This window comes from Vigna umbellata, chromosome 1, assembly GCF_029865625.1.
Source record: "Vigna umbellata cultivar VRB3 chromosome 1, Vumbellata_1.0, whole genome shotgun sequence".
NCBI lineage: Eukaryota > Viridiplantae > Streptophyta > Magnoliopsida > Fabales > Fabaceae > Vigna > Vigna umbellata.
In genome coordinates this window covers 33,156,050-33,175,966 of record NC_142165.1, presented here as the reverse complement: position 1 = coordinate 33,175,966, position 19,917 = coordinate 33,156,050, and the positions used below count along the sequence as shown (strand labels likewise).

The following is a 19,917-nucleotide window of genomic DNA, read 5'->3' as shown; positions in this document are numbered from 1 at the left end:
TTTCTGTGTAGTTTGGGAAAAGCCATACTGATTGTACTGTAGCAGATTGTAAAGTGTGTGCTGAATCCGTGAAAGAAGTAGCATTTACATCTTGCTATGCAGTTTTGACAAAAGGGCCATTCTTCTACCTTAAACTGTTTCTGTTTTGATTGAACTGCTCTTGATATAATTTGTAAATTGCTTGCGATAAGTGAATTGTTGATTTAGTTGGAATTGTTTGTGCAGTATAAGTTGACACCATTATTTGAGCAGCAGCAAAATCTCAGTGGACAGTTTGTGCAGCCAAGAGAAAGGGAAGTTATTACTACCCTATATCCTCTTTTGAAATATGTTTTAACCAAGTGAATACTAATAGCAGTTTTGTGCATGTGTGATTGTAGGCTGGGCATGGCAAGAAGATTCAAGACAATTGATTCCAGAAGCAACAAAGTTGAACCAAGACTAAGGTGTCAAGAAGCCAGATTGAGCACGTGGTTTTCCTACAGGATGAACAGGACCGTAGCATAGGATTGTTGTTTTTGTAATTGTTTTTCTTCAATTTGTTGGTAATAGGCTTGTGTTAGCCTACTGTTAGCTTTAGCTTGTTTTGTAAAAAGGCCTTTTATAAAGTCCAAGTGCTTTGGAAGAGTCCTTGGTGCTCTTTCAAACTCTTGGCAACTTTACTTGCTTTAATTTTAGCATAGCTAGACAGGTGAGTGTGTCTTGTTAGCCAAAGCAACAAGCCTCACCATAGGAGTAGTCTTTAATATTGAGTTGCTTTGTGTTTTACGTTTAGGGGTGATTTAGGCTAAAAGGGATTAAACTCTAAGCCTTATCACATTAGAGTCCGAGAGTCTAGTCTTTTAATTGTGTTTAATTGTTTGTTTTTGAGTGGTGTCCTTTGATTTTAAAGGTGATTTTAGTTTAAGGGGTAATTAGTTAGTAGCCTAAGACATTTCTGGCAAGGCAAGACTTGGTACTTAAGCAGCTCTTTAGCTCACCTCTCTTACCTGGGACTTGTCTAGGTGAAAGTTTTTAAGCCTCTAAATTAAGAAAACTCTTAAAAACAAAGATGTCTTCTTATAGTTCATATAGGTCTTCTAGGATAGATAAAGTTGATGAAATGTTTAAACAAGCTAGGAATCTACCATCATTTGGTAAAGATATAGGTACATTAACATACCTAGCTTGGGAAAAAGAAATTGATAAAATAAATCCTTGGTTTTATGAAGAGAGTGAATATTATGTTCTTAGTATATATCTCTCTAAGTTAGAAGAGCATGCAAGTGAGTGGTGGGATGAAAGACAATATCATGTTAGGAAAGGTAGAAAGTCCTCCATACATAATTGGCATGATTTAAAAGCTTGCATGAGAAGAAAGTTTGTGCCTTCAAGCATTAAAAGAAACCTAGAACTAATTAGGGATTGCATTGATGATGGAAAATTATTTCTTGAGCGTTTAAATGATCATGGGTTTCTTCGTAGAGAATTAGAATTTAGGGCAAGACTTAAAGAGCTCAAGAATAAGAAAAGAGAAAGAGAGATTGAGAGAAAGGAAGAGGAAGAAAGAAAAGAAGAAGAGAAGAGAGAGAGAAAAGAAAACGAGAAAAGAGAAGAGAGAAGAAGAGAGGAATTAAGAAAAGAAGAAGAAAGAAAAGTAAAAGAGAGAAAAGAAGAAAAGAGAGAAAGGCAAGAAAGAGAGAAGAAAGAGGAGAAATTGTTGCTGATGACAAATTCTATTCTTTCCAAGACTATGGAACCTAAAAGGGAAAGTTTCCAAATCTTTACTTCTTTTCCAATCATGGTTTATTTTTCAAATATTGACTTCTCTTTCAAACCAATTGTAATTATATATTTTATGCAAACTTTTTCAAAATATGACAATTCAAATCTTGAATTATTCTTATCTTTTAAGAAAGAAATAAATCAAGACAAAAGTGAATTTGGACTTCTAGAATTTCCAAATGTGATAAAACAAAATATTAGAAGTCCTTATTTCCTTGTTTTTAAAGAAAAGTTCTTTCTTGGATTGATATTAATTGAAAATATATTTGATGTTTATTGCAGATTTGTGTTTGATCTAGGAGGAAGAAAAAGTGGATATAAAAGAATAAGGCCACTCCAAGATGGCCATGCCACCAAAGATTGTGTGGAGTTTCTTCATAAGGCGATTGCCAGATTTGAGGACAAATCATTTTTTTAAGAGGGAGGGTATGATGGAATCCTGCTTGACGTAGTCCTCCTTTTGTATTTTTACCTTTCATAGCTTAGCTCTTAAGGAGCATGGGTTACTATAAATACCCAGCTCCCCTCTTGTATTAACACTTTTGAGTTTAATGAGAATTGAATTTTCTGAAATCAGAAATTATGATCTCTTGAAAGTCAGGCTAGAGAGTCCAAAGACTCCCTCTAGCCACCTTCCAAGCACACTCTCTCCCTTTCATTTTCCATTTCCACCGTGCTTCTCTCTCATCCCACACCATCCGCTTCAGCATAGTGGCGTCAACACCTCTTGGCCACGCATCCTCCTTTCTCTGGTGCACATCATCTAGTAACGTGCACGCGTCAACGTTCCTTTCCTCCACCTCTTCATTCAGCCACTCGTGACATCTTTCACGCTTCACTTTCATTCCTCTCCCGTAAGAACATCACCACATTTCTCTCATTTTCCACTTCGAATAAACCTCATCAGCTAGGGTTTTCTTCTTGAGTGCATCACCATCACAGATCTACGTCTCGTCCTTCGTAAGTTTTCATTTCTCTTCATGAATATACATCTCCTTCCATATTTGCACCTCATCTTCACCGTTCTTTCGATTTCCACAGATTAAAAACCTTGTTTCCCGATTCAATCCATTTTCCACCGTTCAATCCTCATTTTGAACCGATTAATCGGTTAATATTGGGTTTCTATCGAATTTAACCCTCTATTTCTTGTTCTTCTTCGAGTTTTTGTCTTTTTCCGCTGCGTTCTGGAGGAAGCTTCGAAGGAGCTCGCAACACGCACGTTCGTCGTCTCCTCGGGCGTTCGTCCATCACTGTAATCTCAAAATTGCATAGATCCTTTTCACTCACAGAGAGCTTCCCTTAGGCACAAAGCTCTAATACTCTCAATTGAAAAGTACTTTCTAAGAGTTGTGAAGACCTCTATTTATAAGCCTAGTTTCGTGCAGGGTCAAAAACTGAAAAGACATCTCCCAACTGCCACTCATAATCGATTATCATAAGTGATAATCGATTATTTGTGTCCGTTATGGGGTTTTCAAAATGCTGATAATCGATTATCCTGAGCAATAATCGATTATTCCCGAGACTTAGACAAAATTAAATGAAACAGTGATAATCGATTATTTTGTGTAATAATCGATTATTTGCGCAAGCAACTCTCTTCTAAACTGGCTCGTGATAATCGATTATTCCTCTTGATAATCGATTATTTGTGCAATGACTCACTACATACGAAAACTTCTAACAGTTTTTACATCATTACATTTTATCCTATACATTTGTTTCTACAAAATGCGTTTAACAAAGATGCATTTAGAGTCTTCAATTCTTCAGCTTTTATCATAATCAAAACTTTACAGTAGCTTTCAAGATACCAATGCTCCTCATTGGTAACACACAAGACTTTCGCAAGTCACCATGACATATATAGACCCATTTTTGTTGAGGAATCGCATGTCGATAACCAATATCTCCACGGAGAAAATTGTATTGTCAAGATAAAAAATGTAAGGTAGAAATGTCCAACTAAAGATCGTGGTTTGATGCCACCAGTACGGTCTAAAAAGATGGCCATTCATCGTTGTTCAAAACCTTGGTTGTCAAGGGGGAACTAATGGATTAAATCGTCCCAGAAACGACTAGTAGATTTATTCTAGACAAAACTACGGTAATTTACAAATAAATTCTACATCTTTCAACTACTTTTGTTTAACACGGTATTTTTTGTTTCTATAACCTTTAGAAATGTACGACGTTATTATTGTTTTATATTTATTCAATTCATCACATAGATCTTCTTTATGATGGCAAATATATTATTGAGAAAGGAAATCTAAAATCATTTGCCAAAATACAGTCAGTTTGTACGAATGGAAAAATAAATGATACTATTGGAAACCTTGAAAATGAAAAATGTTGGCCTATATAAGGCACTCAGTGGGAAATTAATTTAAGTAATTTTCTCTGTAGTCTGATTTCAAAGTATCCGTAGTAGCACACTAGGTTAATTTCAATGATGAAATCCGGGTTCAACTCCCGGCTGCGGAATTTTCCTTTCAAAAATTGAAATTCTTTTTTTGAAATAAAATTTGACAATTAATTTACGAAACATTCAACGCCAATATGAAACCATTATTTTCATGCTTTTCGTAATGCTTGAATAAAACTATAAAATTGTGCAAATAGTCATTACAAAAAAATGATGGTGACATTATTATTATATTTTCGGATAATAAAAAATACTAATGCATTTGCGCAACTATTTTCTCTTTTCTTTTAACTTTATAGGACTTTTCAACAGTTTCCGTATTTAAAATTTCATGAACTTTTATATGAATGAAAATGAAAAGTTTCTTTAACAATTTATAATAGCATTATTTATTATATTATTGTTTACTTGCAAACATTTACAAATAGTCATTAATCCATACCTAATTTTTTCATTTTCTAAAATACATTAATTGTGAACTTTTAATTTTTCAAATAACTGAGTGTCTTCTTCATTGGTGATGCGTCTTGATTACAGAGCTATTCCCTGTGTTTACAAACTAAAGAATCAAAATTCATGGAACAAAGTGATATACAAGATATTGACTAACATCACACTGTTGTGCATTCCCTAACAAGTAAAATATAATATCTGACAACACAAGTAGACGCTTCAGGGAAACACATTTCTTCGCACACATCGCAATTTCACATGACTTTCGCAAGTCACCATGACATATATAAACTCATTTTCGTTGAGGAATCGCATGTCGATAACGAATATCTCCACGGAGAAAATTGTATTGTCAAGATAAAAAAGGTAAGGTAGAAATGTCCAACTAAAGATCGTGGTTTGATGCCACCAGTACGGTCTAACAAGATGTCCATTCATCGTTGTTCAAAACCTTGGTTTTCAAGTGGGAACTGTTAAATATAGTGAAAATTATATATGGGATTAATCTCCCTTGTGTTAAACACACATAGGGTTCTTTATTTATAATAGAAGAAATATGGGCTAAGCCCAAAATACAAATAAGAAATAATAACAAACTAACTGAAAGATAAAAGATAAAGATAAAAGATATAATATTTCTCACACTCCCCCTCAAGCTGGAGCATACAAATTGTATGAACCAAGCTTGAAATAATTGAACTTGGTTTTGAACTAGATGATCTGTCTTCAAGAGTGTGAGGCAAACAGAGATAGGTTATCACATGTCAATGAACAAACATCAGCTTGTGAAACTTCAACTTCAAAAGTGGATGAAGGAGAGCAACGGAGAAGGAGGCAATAAACACTTCAACTTCAAAAGTGGATGAAGGAGAGCAGCGGAGAAGGAGGCAATAGACACTTCAACTTCAAAAGTGGATGAAGGAGAGCAGCGGAGAAGGAGGCAATAAACTCTTCAACTTCAGAAGTGGATGAAGGAGAGCAGCGGAGAAGGAGGCAATAAACGCAGCAGATCTGTGTGGCAGATACAATAAGAAAGGAAGAACAAGGCAAGAACATCAATATAGAGGCGAAACCCTCTACTACAGAGGCGAAACCCTCTACTACAGAGGCGAAACCCTCTACTACAGAGGCGAAACCCTCTACTACAGATACGAAGCACCAAAAAACGCAAAAAGAAGAAGGAGGTCCGAAGATGTGGAAGCATGCGGCGACTGGTCATCGGTCGAAACTATGACGATGGCCGGTGAGAAGGCGGCTACTGGTTCAGAAGAGGCAGTGGTTCCCAGGAGACTTCTCTCTTTGATTCTGGGTGCTGAGTTTAAGAAGAAGAGAAAATGAATCTTATGAAATTTTTAGGGGCTGCCGACGGCCATGACGGCCGGTCGCCGGCAGACAACAAAGACCACCGGAACAGATCAGAAAACCTGCTCTGATACCATGTTAAATATAGTGAAAATTATATATGGGATTAATCTCCCTTGTGTTAAACACACATAGGGTTCTTTATTTATAATAGAACAAATATGGGCTAAGCCCAAAATACAAATAAGAAATAATAACAAACTAACTGAAAGATAAAAGATAAAGATAAAAGATATAATATTTCTAACAGGAACTAATGGATTAAATCGTCCCAGAAACGACTAGTAGATTTATTCTAGACAAAACTACGGTAATTTACAAATAACTTCTACATCTTTCAACTACTTTTGTTTAACACGGTATTTTTTGTTTCTGTAACCGTTAGAAATGTACGACGTTATTATTTTTTTATACTTAGTCAATACATCACATACATCTTCCTTATGATGGCAAATATATTATTGAGAAAGGAAATATAAAATCATTTGCCAAAATACAGTTAGTTTGTATGAATGGAAAAATAAGTGATAGTATTGGAAACCTTGAAAATGAAAAATGTTGGCCTGGTATAAGGCACTAAGTGAAAAAATAATTTAAGTAATTTTCTCTGTACCTTCATATCAAAGTATCCGTAGTAGCACACCAGGTTAATTTCAATGATGAAATTCAGGTTCAACTCCCGGCTGCGGAATTTTCCTTTTAAAAATTGAAATTCTTTTTTGAAATAAAATTTGACAATTAATTTATGAAACATTCAACGCCAATATGAAACCATTATTTTCATGCTTTTCGTAATGCTTGAATAAAACTATAAAATTGTGCAAATAGTCATTACAAAAAAATGATGGTGACATTATTATTATATTTTCGGATAATAAAAAATACTAATGCATTTGCGCAACTATTTTCTCTTTTCAATGAACTTCATAGGACTTTTCAACAGTTTCCGTATTTAAAATTTCATGAACTTTTAAATGAATGAAAATGAAAAGTTTCCTTAACAATTTATAATAGCATTATTTATTATATTATTGTTTACTTGCAAACATTTACAAATAGTCATTAATCCATACCTAATTTTTTCATTTTCTAAAATACATTAATTGTGAACTTTTAATTTTTCAAATAACTAAGTGTCTTGTTCATTGGTGATGCGTCTTGATTACAGAGCTATTCCCTGTGTTTACAAACTAAAGAATCGAAATTCATGGAACAAACTGATATACAAGATATTGACTAACATCGCACTGTTGTGCATCCCCTAACATGTAAAATATAATATCTGACAACACAAGTAGACGCTTAACGGAAACACATTTCTTCGCACACATCGCAATTTCACATGACTTTCGCAAGTCACCATGACATATATAAACTCATTTTCGTTGAGGAATCGCATGTCGATAACGAATATCTCCACAGAGAAAATTGTATTGTCAAGATAAAAAAGGTAACGTAGAAATTTCCAACTAAAGATCGTGGTTTGATGCCACCAGTATGGTCTAACAAGATGTCCATTCATCGTTGTTCAAAACCTTGGTTTTCAAGTGGGAACTAATGGATTAAATCGACCCAGAAACGACTAGTAGATTTATTCTAGACAAAACTACGGTAATTTACAAATAACTTTTACATCTTTCAACTACTTTTGTTTAACACGGTATTTTTTGTTTCTATAACCGTTAGAAATGTACGACGTTATTATTTTTTTATACTTACTCAATACATCACATACATCTTCCTTATGATGGCAAATATATTATTGAGAATATAAAATCATTTGCCAAAATACAGTCAGTTTGTATGAATGGAAAAATAAGTGATACTATTGGAAACCTTCAAAATGAAAAATGTTGGCCTGGTATAAGGCACTAAGTGGAAAAATAATTTAAGTAATTTTCTCTGTACCTTCATTTCAAAGTATCCGTAGTAGCACACCAGGTTAATTTCAATGATGAAATCCGGGTTCAACTCCCGACTGCGGAATTTTCCTTTTAAAAATTGAAATTCTTTTTTGAAATAAAATTTGTCAATTAATTTACGAAACATTCAACGCCAATATGAAACCATTATTTTCATGCTTTTCGTAATGCTTGAATAAAACTATAAAATTGTGCAAATAGTCATTACAAAAAAATGATGGTGACATTATTATTATATTTTCGGATAATAAAAAGTACTAATGCATTTGCGCAACTATTTTCTCTTTTCTTTTAACTTTATTGGAGTTTTAAACAGTTTCCCTCTTTAAAATTTCATGAAGTTTTATATGAATGAAAATGAAAAGTTTCCTTAACAATTTATAATAGCATTATTTATTATATTATTGTTTACTTGCAAACATTTACAAATAGTCATTAATCCATACCTAATTTTTTCATTTTCTAAAATACATTAGTTGTGAACTTTTAATTTTTCAAATAACTGAGTGTCTTGTTCATTGGTGATGCGTCTTGATTATAAAGCTATTCCCTGTGTTTACAAACTAAAGAATCGAAATTGATGGAACAAATTTATATACAAGATATTGACTAACATCGCACTGTTGTGCATTCCCTAACATGTAAAATATAATATCTGACAACACAAGTAGACGCTTCACGGAAACACATTTCTTCGCACAGATCGCAATTTCACAAGACTTTCGTAAGTCACCATGACATATATAGACTCAATTTCATTGAGGAATCGCATGTTGATAACGAATATCTCTAAAGAGAAAATTGTATTGTCAAGATAAAAAAGGTAAGGTAGAAATGTCCAACTAAAGATCGTGGTTTGATGCCACCAGTACGGTCTAAAAAGATGTCCTTTCATCGTTGTTCAAAACCTTGGTTTTCAAGTGGGAACTAATGGATTAAATCGTCCCAGAAACGACTAGTAGATTTATTCTAGACAAAACTACGGTAATTTACAAATAACTTCTACATCTTTCAACTACTTTTGTTTAACACGGTACTTTTTGTTTCTGTAACCGTTAGAAATGTACGACGTTATTATTTTTTTATACTTATTCAATGCATCACATACATCTTCCTTATGATGGCAAATATATTATTGAGAAAGGAAATATAAAATCATTTGCCAAAATACAGTCAGTTTGTATGAATGGAAAAATAAGTGATACTATTGGAAACCTTGAAAATGAAAAATGTTGGCCTGGTATAAGGCACTAAGTGGAAAAATAATTTAAGTAATTTTCTCTGTACCTTCATTTCAAAGTATCCGTAGTAGCACACCAGGTTAATTTCAATAATGAAATCCGGGTTCACGTCCCGGCTGCTGATAACAGTTAAAAAACTGTTATTTTCATGCTTAAAATTGATACTAAAAGCAACCTTTATACTTAGAAACTAGCTTGAAATCAAGCTTTTCTTCATATTTTCAGAAATAAGAGAGCTGGACAGGTTTATGCTTGATTTCAGTGTTTTTGTGCAGGTTTTAAGGTGAATTTAGTGAAAGAAGTGAAGAAGGAGAGAGATGGAATCAGAAAAGACATCAAAAAGTGCAAAAGGAGAAGTCGCAAGTACCGCTCAGCGACAGTTTACCGCTGAGCGGCACTTAGGATCTCACGGGAGGACCGCTGAGGGGCAAAATGGCCGCTGAGGGGAAGAAACTACTCACGCACTTACCGCTGAGCGGCACTTTACCGCTGAGCGGCACACTTATGGGCTTGGACCTAGATTTTTTGTAATTTTAGAATAGTATATAAGCTTTAGGACGTCCTAGGGTTTGTATCTTTGGCAAAGACGAAGCAAACACTCTCTCTTCCACCCCTTTGAAGGAGGATCTTGGATGCTCATGCTACCTCTTCACCTTTCTAGGGTTTTATCCTTCATTCTTTCATTATTGTTCATCTAGGTTCACCATGAATATGGTGAACTAAACCTTGTATGTTTGTTGGGGAATCAATGTAATCTTTAGAAGCTCTCATATATGGAATTTGTGCTTGCATCTTAATCTAAGATTTATGCTTTCTTTCATCATTAGTTAGGGTTTTTCCTCTTTGCTTAATGCTTGCTTTGTTTAACTCATTCAATGCATGATTATTGATTTTGTCGATACGGGAACGTACGGGGAAGTCTAGATCCGGGGAATTTCTCCCAATAAGTATATTGGTTGCCTTAAGCTCCTGCACTTGATGAACTAATTATTAGGAATGCTAGGAATTGTATGAACTCGTAATTAGGGAGAAGCCTTCTTGAAAGGTACTTTAGAGAGTGGCATTAACAATGATGATTTGAATGTTGAATTCCTAAAATATATGAGAGTGGATAAGATGAAATTGAACCCCAACAACATATTCATATATATCTTTCATTGAAAGTGCGTGTCTTTTGATTTTGCCATTGATCGACCTCATGCATACATGTTTAATTCCGTCTTTTGCATATTAAAATCCAATTATTTCGTTCTTAAGTCCTAGCTAATCAACAAATCACATAACTAAACTAGGCCGTGAGTCCTTTGGGAGAACGATACTTGGTCTTACCAAGTTTATTACTTGAAACGATTCGGTCATACTTGCCGATTGTAAAACAAGTTTGTGACATCATATTTTGGTGTTCATAAATTTGTCCATCAGCTGCGGAATTTTCCTTTTAAAAATTGAAATTCTTTTTTGAAATAAAATTTGACAATTAATTTTCTGAAACATTCAACGCCAATATGAAACCATTATTTTCTTGCTTTTCGTAATGCTTGAATAAAACTATAAAATTGTGGAAATAGTCATTACAAAAAAATGATGGTGACATTATTATTATATTTTCGGATAATAAAAAATACTAATGCATTTGCGCAACTATTTTCTCTTTCCTTTAACTTTATAGGACTTTTCAACAGTTTCCGTATTTAAAATTTCATGAACTTCTATATGAATGAAAATGAAAAGTTTCCTTAACAATCTATAATAGCATTATTTATTATATTATTGTTTACTTGCAAACATTTACAAATAGTCATTAATCCATACCTAATTTTTTCATTTTCTAAAACACATTAATTGTGAACTTTTAATTGTTCAAATAACTGAGTGTCTTGTTCATTGGTGATGCGTCTTGATTACAGAGCTATTCCCTGTGTTTACAAACTAAAGAATCAAAATTCATGGAACAAACTGGCATACAAGATATTGACTAACATCACACTGTTGTGCATCCCCTAACATGTAAAATATAATATCTGACAACACAAGTAGACGCTTAACGGAAACACATTTCTTCGCACACATCGCAATTTCACAAGACTTTCGCAAGTCACCATGACATATATAGACTCATTTTCGTTGAGGAATCGCATGTCGATAACAAATATCTCCACGAAAAAAATTGTATTGTCAAGATAAAAAAGGTAAGGTAGAAATGTCCAACTAAAGATCGTGGTTTGATGCCAGCAGTACGGTCTAACAAGATTTCCATTCATCGTTGTTCAAAACCTTGGTTTTCAAGTGGGAACTAATGGATTAAATCGTCCCAGAAACGACTAGTAGATTTATTCTAGACAAAACTACGGTAATTTACAAATAACTTCTACATCTTTCAAGTACTTTTGTTTAACACGATATTTTTTGTTTCTGTAACCGTTAGAAATGTACGAAGTTATTATTTTTTTATACTTACTCAATACATCACATACGTCTTCCTTATGATGGCAAATATAATATTGAGAAAGGAAATATAAAATCATTTGCCAAAATACAGTCAGTTTGTATGAATGGAAAAATAAGTGATACTATTGGAAACCTTGAAAATGAAAAATGTTGGCCTGGTATAAGGCACTAAGTGGAAAAATAATTGAAGTAATTTTCTCTGTACCTTCATTTCAAAGTATCCGTAGTTGCACACCAGGTTAATTTCAATGATGAAATTCAGGTTCAACTCCTGGCTACAGAATTTACCTTTTAAAAATTGAAATTCTCTTTTTGAAATAAAATTTGACAATTAATTTACGAAATATTCAACGCCAATATGAAACCATTATTTTCATGCTTTTCGTGATGCTTGAATATAACTATACAATTGTGTAAATAGTCATTACAAAAAAAATGATTGTGACATTATTATTATATTTTCGGATAATAAATAATACTAATGCATTTGCGCAACTGTTTTCTCTTTTCTTTTAAATTTATAGGACTTTTCAACAGTTTTCGTCTTAAATTCATGAACTTTTATTTGAATGAAAATGAAAAGTTTCTTTAACAATTTATAATAACTTTATTTATTATATCATTGTTTACTTTCAAACATTTACAAATAGTCATTAATTCATACCTAATTTTTTATTTTCTAAAATACATTAACTATGAACATTTAATTTTTAAAATAATTAAATGTCTTGTTCATTTGTCATGCGTCTTGATTAACGAAGCTATAACTTGTGTGTACAAACTAAGGAATCAAAATTCATGGAACAAATTGAGATACAAGATATTGACTAATATCGCACTGTTGTGCATACCCTAACATGTAAAATATAATAGCTGAGACCAGAAGAAGACGCTTCACAGAAACACATTTCTTCGCACATATCGCAATTTCACAATAGTTTCGCAAGTCATCATGACATATATAGGCTCATTTCCCATGAGGAATCGCATGTCGATAACGAATATCTCCACGGAGACAATTGTATTGTCAAGATAAAAAACGTAAGGTAGAAATGTCTAACTAAAGATCATGGTTTGATGCCACCAGTACGGTCTAACAAGATGTCCATTCATCGTTGTTCAATAATGAATTAAATCGTCCCAGAAATGACTAGTAGATTTATTATAGACAAAACTACGATTATTTACAAATAATTTCTACATCTTTCAACTACTTTTTTTTAACACGGTATTTTTTTTCTTTAACCGTTAGAAATGTACGACATTATGAGTTTTTTATATTTATTCAATACATCACATACATCTTCGTTATGATGGCAAATATATTATTGAGAAAGGAAATATAAAATCATTTGCCAAAATACATTCAGTTTGTATGAATGGAAAAATAAGTGATACTATTGGAAACCTTGAAAATGAAAAATGTTGGCCTGATATAATGCACCAAGTGGAAAAATAATTTAAGTAAATTTCTCTGTACCTTCATTTCAAAGTATCCGTAGTAGCACACCTGGTTAATTTCAATGTTGAAATATGGGTTCAACTCCCGGAGGTAGCATTTACCTTTTAAAAGTTGAAATCCTTTTTTTGAAGTGAGTGACCGATGGTCTTGCGACGGCCCAGAAGCCGTCGGTAATAAGTGTGTCGGAGGTCAAAAGCTCTCGGTATTACCGAGGGGCAAAGGCCCTCGGTAATGAAAGGCGAAACTCGATGGTTTTAGTGACAGTTTTGGTCGTCGGTACCGTGCATTTTTTTTAGTGCAATTTCTTTCTACATTATACCCAAAACCTGCAAATAAACAATGAATAATCCCAAACATCAATTCAGCTAGCCAATTCATCCAGGCAATTCAAATGCATTCATTCAACATTTATTAAGAATACTTCAATCATTCTATGTTTCAAAAGTTCCTAAATGGAAAACAAAGTTTGATAATAAAAAACTAACTTCAATATAACTTCAAAGTTTGAAAATTTTCTAATGGCAAAACAAAGTTTTTAAATAAAAAACCTAACTTCAAATGTTTTCAAAAGTTCGTGAATGTCTAATATTCATCATAATCATCAGAATAATCATGATCTTCTTCTTGCATAGGTGTGGTCTGGAAAGGCTGCTGAGGTGGGCATGGCTGCTAGAATGATGATGAGGCAGACTGTCCTTGCTGAGGTATCAATGTCCTTGCCAGATTTTCAAGATTGTCAAATCTGCCTAGAAGTGAATCATAAGCCTCGTTACTAACGTGTTGTGGTCAAATGTGCCGGAGGTAGATGGTTGATGTCTCAATATGTCTCCTCTTCCAGCACTGTAATGGGAGGCAAGTTGTCCTTTCTTCTTCCCCCCGACGACATCAACCCAGCATTGGGTCCTGATGATTTCTTAGTCTGCATCAGGAGCAGATTCCCCTCTGATCTCGCCTGTGTCAATCTCGCAGAAAAACTTCCTGTTAAATAAGATAGAAAACGTAAGTAACATGAATTTGAAAGTGTGAAACAAAAAAAAGAGTACAAAATTGAATGTTGTTAAAAAGTTTACTTAAAATGGTCTTGCAAGACCTCTCACCAACATATTCGCCAGTCCCCTTACGAAGATGAGTTTGTGTAAACACCTCATCAATATGAACAACTCGTCCAAGCTCTGTTGCCTATAATATTTTAAAACATAAGAATGACACATATTAATTTCAAAGTACATGATGTTATAGAGTTATTGATAAAAAAAATGAATCAAGATTTTTACCATACGAATCGCATGTTCCTGTGTGTTGATTGATCCTCTAGTATGCATTACACCACCTTTTTCTGAAGCCCTATTTTTCTGAGTGGTAGCACATTTAATGCGGTACTGTGGCGAATTCCAATGTGCCAGCAATGAATTCCATATGTGCTCCCTCACCCAATAAGAGCGTTGTCCTGCGATCCTTGCATCTCTAAACATTTCTGACAATCGTTGAGATGCTTTCATGTTAAAGTTTTTCTGAATTTGAGCTTCATGCTCAACTGCCCACTGCACCTTTTGCTTGTACAATAGATAATGTTAAAATAAAGCAATTGAAATTCCTATTTGAATATGGTGATGCAAGATGATTAAGTAACACAATGTTTTACCTTAAATCTCTGCCAAAACAGTTTTTTGTCGTCTTCAGGGATTACTCCCCATGATGCGCAGGGCTGAAGAAATTGTTGCTTAATAGACCTAGTGATGACGTGTGAAGCAACTCTAGAAGGAAGAAACCTGAAATATGGATGTAAAAAAGTTATGAATCTACAACCATAGTAAGATCAACAATTTAATGCAAAATACAAGACTAAGAAGAAGATATGTGTTGAATGGATTTTTTGTCGCCTAAAATCTCAACAAACCTAAATTCCCCACTAATGTAGTATAAGGGAAACCTAGGGTCTAATCCGTGGACTGGTACTTGTTAAGCTAGAATTGTAGAATTAAGCGTATTTATTTATTTACTAAAACTATCTAAAACTAGGTGGGGAAAGAAAATTAAATGGAATCTAAAAAGAGAAACTAATTATTAACGTATGTACTATATCTATATTGAATGCAGAAAATATAACCTAAACTAATGAACACTATTACTCATGCAATGCAATAACAAAACCTAAATCTATGAATCACTAAAATTAAACAAAAGAAACTAAAATGGAAAACTGGAAATAGATGTAAACAAAACATATATGCATGAAATATAAGATCAATTAATATGAAAGAAATCCTGATTTGGTAATTAACTAAGTGAAGGAACAATAAGGAATAATATGGGAATGAATGCTAAGAAAAAAAACTAAAACAGTAACTATGAATGGAAATTTATGGAATCTAAAAACACCCAAAAACAGAATTGACATCTAATCCTCTGAAACAAATTACCCAAAATCAAATCCTAGACTAATCTATACTACAACGTCCAACAAAGGTAAAGAGAAACTTAGCTAAGTAAATAATGAACAATGAACATGAAAAAAAATGAAACCTAGGAACATAAAGGATGCAAGAACTTCAAACAAAGCCAAACTAAATTCAGGAAATGTAAACTGACAATGTAATCAAACTAAAACACAGAATTAACAAAGTAAAAGGCTGGAAAATTAAATTGCAGAAAAGAAGATCGAAATAAAGACAATCAAGAATGTAAAATGAAACAACTCAAAACATAGAACTTGTATTAAAATCTGAAATCAAAGTACAGAATACCAGAGTTTCCCAAATATCCATTGTCTGTCACCCAATGGAATGATCCAAAAATCCCCAGTAAAGTAGAGAGTGTATCTACTTCTACGAAAGCTTTGAAAGTCTACACTAAATCCTGAGAAATCGAAACCTAATCTAAGCACACCGTCTGTCACCGTCTGTCACCCAGTGCACGTCTAAACCTAAGAATGTTGCCTGTCACCGACCACCCGTGCTTTACAAAGTTACAAAACCCCATTTTATAGGGAAAGTTCAAAGGCAGAAAAAGAAAGAAAGAAAGGGGGAAGAACTAAAAAACTAACTGGGAAGCTTCTCGATTGATCTTCAACGACTCTGAACCGCACTGCTTCTAACTGTCAACCGCTTCGCACGTGCCTCTAACCGACAATCCAGCTCAGCACTCCTTCCGATTTGCTTCCCCCGACCGATTTGCTTTCTGGGCCAGCTTCCTCTTGGACCGTGACGCCTCTGGTCTTCTTCCTTAGTGGCCCATGGAGATCGCGTCTTGCTTCGTCACAACACCTCTTCTTCTCTCTACGCTGAAGAACCCTAGGTCTAATGTTGAGAGAATTGGGGAAAAGCCTTCAAATCTGATCGAGATTTTTTGCACAAATGGTACGTGAATTAGAAGACCCAGCAGCCTTGCCCTTCTCGCAGCATGAAACACTGCGTTTCATTAATCAACCTAAAGGGCTTCAAATCAGCAGCAATTGTCAACCCAACGCATCAGAATTCTTTTCCTCTCCGCACGGCATCAGCCCATCAAAAGCAACCCAATTCAACTCTAGTAGCTTCATGTGCAAAACCCCAAAACAACCATGGTGCATAGTTTTTTTCAATCAGCATAATGCAACGGCCCAATCTGTAGCCCAAACAGCTTTTATTCACTTAACTCTAGCCTATTTTTCCAAGGGCTAATCCTGCAAAAAGATAAGAAATGAAGAATTAAATAGCAAAAAGAAGAAGTAAAAGTCTATAACAGCAAAAGAAATTTTTATTTAAATTTTCTCAATATTTTTCTAAAAGAGAAAATACCTAATTATTTAAAAACCTATTTTATTTAACTAAAAGGGAAAATTAGCACTATTTTTACAAAAACCTATTTTTATCCTAATTACTCTAAACTATATTATTTCTAATGAATTAAAAACTAAAACATCCTAAAAACAGATTATTATCACACAAAATTGGGGAAAATTTGGGAGTTATCAATATGGTATTACCATTTTCCACATGGCTCAATGAATGGTCGATCATGAGGAGCAGGATCACCCAAATCAGTAGGATCACCAGGATCAATAGATGGCTGGTGTACATCTGGAGATGGTATAGAAGATGGGATGAGGATAGAAGGAGAGGGATGAATATATGGTGTGGGTCCTACAACTGAAGGAGTGGGCACTATAATAGGAGGTGTGGGCCCTACAACTGAAGGAGTGGGCCCTATAGTAGGAGGTGTGGGCGCCATAGAAGTGGATGGTGGACGTGAGGAGCCAACGTCTAGTGGAGTACTGGCACTTGCAAATGGTATCGTTAAAGGAACTTTAATAATGTACTTGGCCTGCTTCCTAGGCTTTTTTACCGTCTTGCCCTTGTTAGGGCGTGAAGGATTATGTCCTAACATTACTGCAATTTAAAGTATATAAATAAATCGACAATTAAACGCATAGTACATAATTGGTATTTAATAAATGATTTAATTTTATATAATCCTGAATCGTACACATGTCAAAATACAAGCATTTAATTAATTCAATCGTCCTCATCATCATCATTGTCATCGTTGTTTGATGTGTCACTATGGTCATCATAATCATAACCATCATCGTCTTCTTCATCATCTTCAAGTTCTTCTTCTTCTTCTTCGTCTTGTTCTTCCTCTTCTTCTTCTCCTTCTTCTTCATGTTCATCTATTTGTCCTTCTAACTCTTCAACATCACCATCGAAGTCGTGCAATGCAGATACACCTTCAACGTCAATAATTTCATTTCCATGTGTCTTTTCATCAACTTGGAAAGGGATATCATCTTTGACATCATTTGACTCAATGCGACCCCTAGGCTTGGTTTGTATTGCAACACACCAATCACATTTGTCAATGTTGCAAAATGTTGGATATGGGACATAATAAACTTGTCTAACATTAAGAGCTAGAATGAATGGATCAAATGGCCGGTATCTTGAAATCATTTGAATTTCTACAATATTATACCTAGGATCCACTCTTGTTCCACTCCTAGATGGATCAGACCATTGACAATAAAAAAGAACTACCCTCTTTGGAGTAGTTGAAGTATTATACTCCAGCTCATAAGTTTTTTGAATAATACCATAAAAGTTATCGTAACCACCCCGCCCTTAACGAACACCCCACAATTAGTTGTCTTTTTTCCTTTTGACCATGCATCGGTGTGGAACTTGTATCCATTTACAAAATACGTGTGCCATTCTTTGACACATTTCATGGGCCAATTTGACAATTTCCATAGATCTTGAATTAAGGGTCTTAATGGCTGGTTATGAACCTACAAAGAGGTGAAGAAAAATTAAGCTACAAGTGTCACATCAATTGTTTTTAAAATTATTAAAAGGATATTCATACTTGATATCTAAACCACTGAGGGAACTGTGAGTGTATTATAGCTGAAGAACTCCCTTCTGGAACTTGCATAACCACAACAAATGAGCTGTATAAAATGAACACAATTAGTGACTATTAAAATAGTATGATTGAAAACTTAGGAATGGGATGAGAACATACTCAAAGTACACCTTAACTTCAAGGCAATTAATTAAGACATGGACGTGAGCAAAGTTGAATTCAGCATCACTTAACCAATGAGTGAACTCTTTTCCCGCATGACGACCTACTTCTCGAAACACCAACAAAGTTGAATGAGATGTGGCAGATTGACATTGTGTTTCATTCCTAACATTCATCGGTGACAACATGAAGTTTTTGAAATAATGAGAACAAAAGTATGTTGTTTCACGATGCAAGTAAGCCGCACAAATTGATCCTTCCACTCTGGCTTTATTTTTGACTGAACGTTTTGACTCTCCCATGAACCTTTCAAACGGATACATCCACCTATATTGCACTGGTCCACCAAGTCGTGCTTCATATACATTCATTCACACAACAATCAATCTTCTTCACTTCCAATCCCAGCTTCGAAACACATCTTTTGGCTTCGTAATAATTCTTCGGCAAAGAATTGTTTGGTGGTGTTAGATCTAACACCAATTTTTTAAAGAAGTCCAACGTTTGATTGGGAACGTTCCAATTAGATTTACCAGCCATGACTCTAATGCACACTGACAATTTTGACTCAGATGCACCTTCAAATACAGGTTGGTTTGCCTCAACCAAGAGATTGTAAAATCTGTGTGCTTTCATTTGGAGACTCTTCATCAGGACTATCGTCTGCTTCTTGTTCAACATGTCGACAAAGAGCATTGTCTACCATCTCTTGCATATAGGTAAATTGATCTATCTCAGATGTATGTAAAATAGTATTCGAACCTGATGCAGGCTGATTTTCATGAGAGTGGAGGTAGAAGGCATTTCTTCACCATGAAATGTCCAAACCTTGAAATTTGGCATGAAACCTTTTTGGTATAGGTGAACTTTGACGACTTCATCTTTCAAAATCCTTGTACATTCACACTTGATGCATAGGCATCAAATCCCTCCATCAAGAGCATAATATTCATATCGTCGAGCCGTCTCCACAAACTCATCAACTCCAAGGACGAAAGCTTCCTTCAAACCTCTCCTTCCGCTATAAAAATGGTCGTATCCATCCACGATGATTGGGAAAATGGGCCATGTTCTGTGACAAGCCAAACAAACAAAAACTTAGCCAAAATAGCAACACTCCATGTGACATAAGTAATAAACCTATTACTACTTAAGTCGAACATGGAAGGCAATTTGAATACTACTGTCATAGGCATGCAATAAGGGTCATGCTGAGTATTATTATTGTAGTAAAGTCCCCTTTTATAGAGTACTTACACATTGAATGTTGTCATAGGCATGCAACAAGGGTCATGCTAAGTATTATTACTGTAGTGAAGTCCTCTTTTA

At 34.4% G+C, this 19,917-nt stretch overlaps 1 protein-coding gene across 4 annotated transcripts; it reads right to left on the bottom strand.

Annotated features, from left to right (window-relative positions):
• Positions 1-13,443: 13,443 nt before the first annotated feature.
• Positions 13,444-16,575, bottom strand: LOC148205203 (uncharacterized). 4 transcript variants are annotated; one of them, XM_088102900.1, is made up of 5 exons: positions 16,127-16,575; positions 14,726-14,852; positions 14,358-14,630; positions 14,174-14,262; positions 13,444-14,061 (listed from the first exon to the last, which is right to left on the bottom strand). In XM_088102900.1, the coding sequence occupies exons 3-5, from the start codon at positions 14,580-14,582 to the stop codon at positions 13,998-14,000; spliced, it is 378 nt and encodes a 125-aa protein (XP_087959026.1). In that variant the 5' UTR covers positions 14,583-14,630; positions 14,726-14,852; positions 16,127-16,575; the 3' UTR covers positions 13,444-13,997. The 4 variants fall into 4 exon arrangements, with proteins under 4 accessions (XP_087959026.1, XP_087959025.1, XP_087959024.1 ...); XM_088102899.1 differs by having other exon boundaries at positions 14,181-14,262; positions 16,127-16,565; XM_088102898.1 differs by having other exon boundaries at positions 14,154-14,262; positions 14,358-14,636; positions 16,127-16,562.
• Between the last annotated feature and the right edge of the window lie 3,342 nt (positions 16,576-19,917).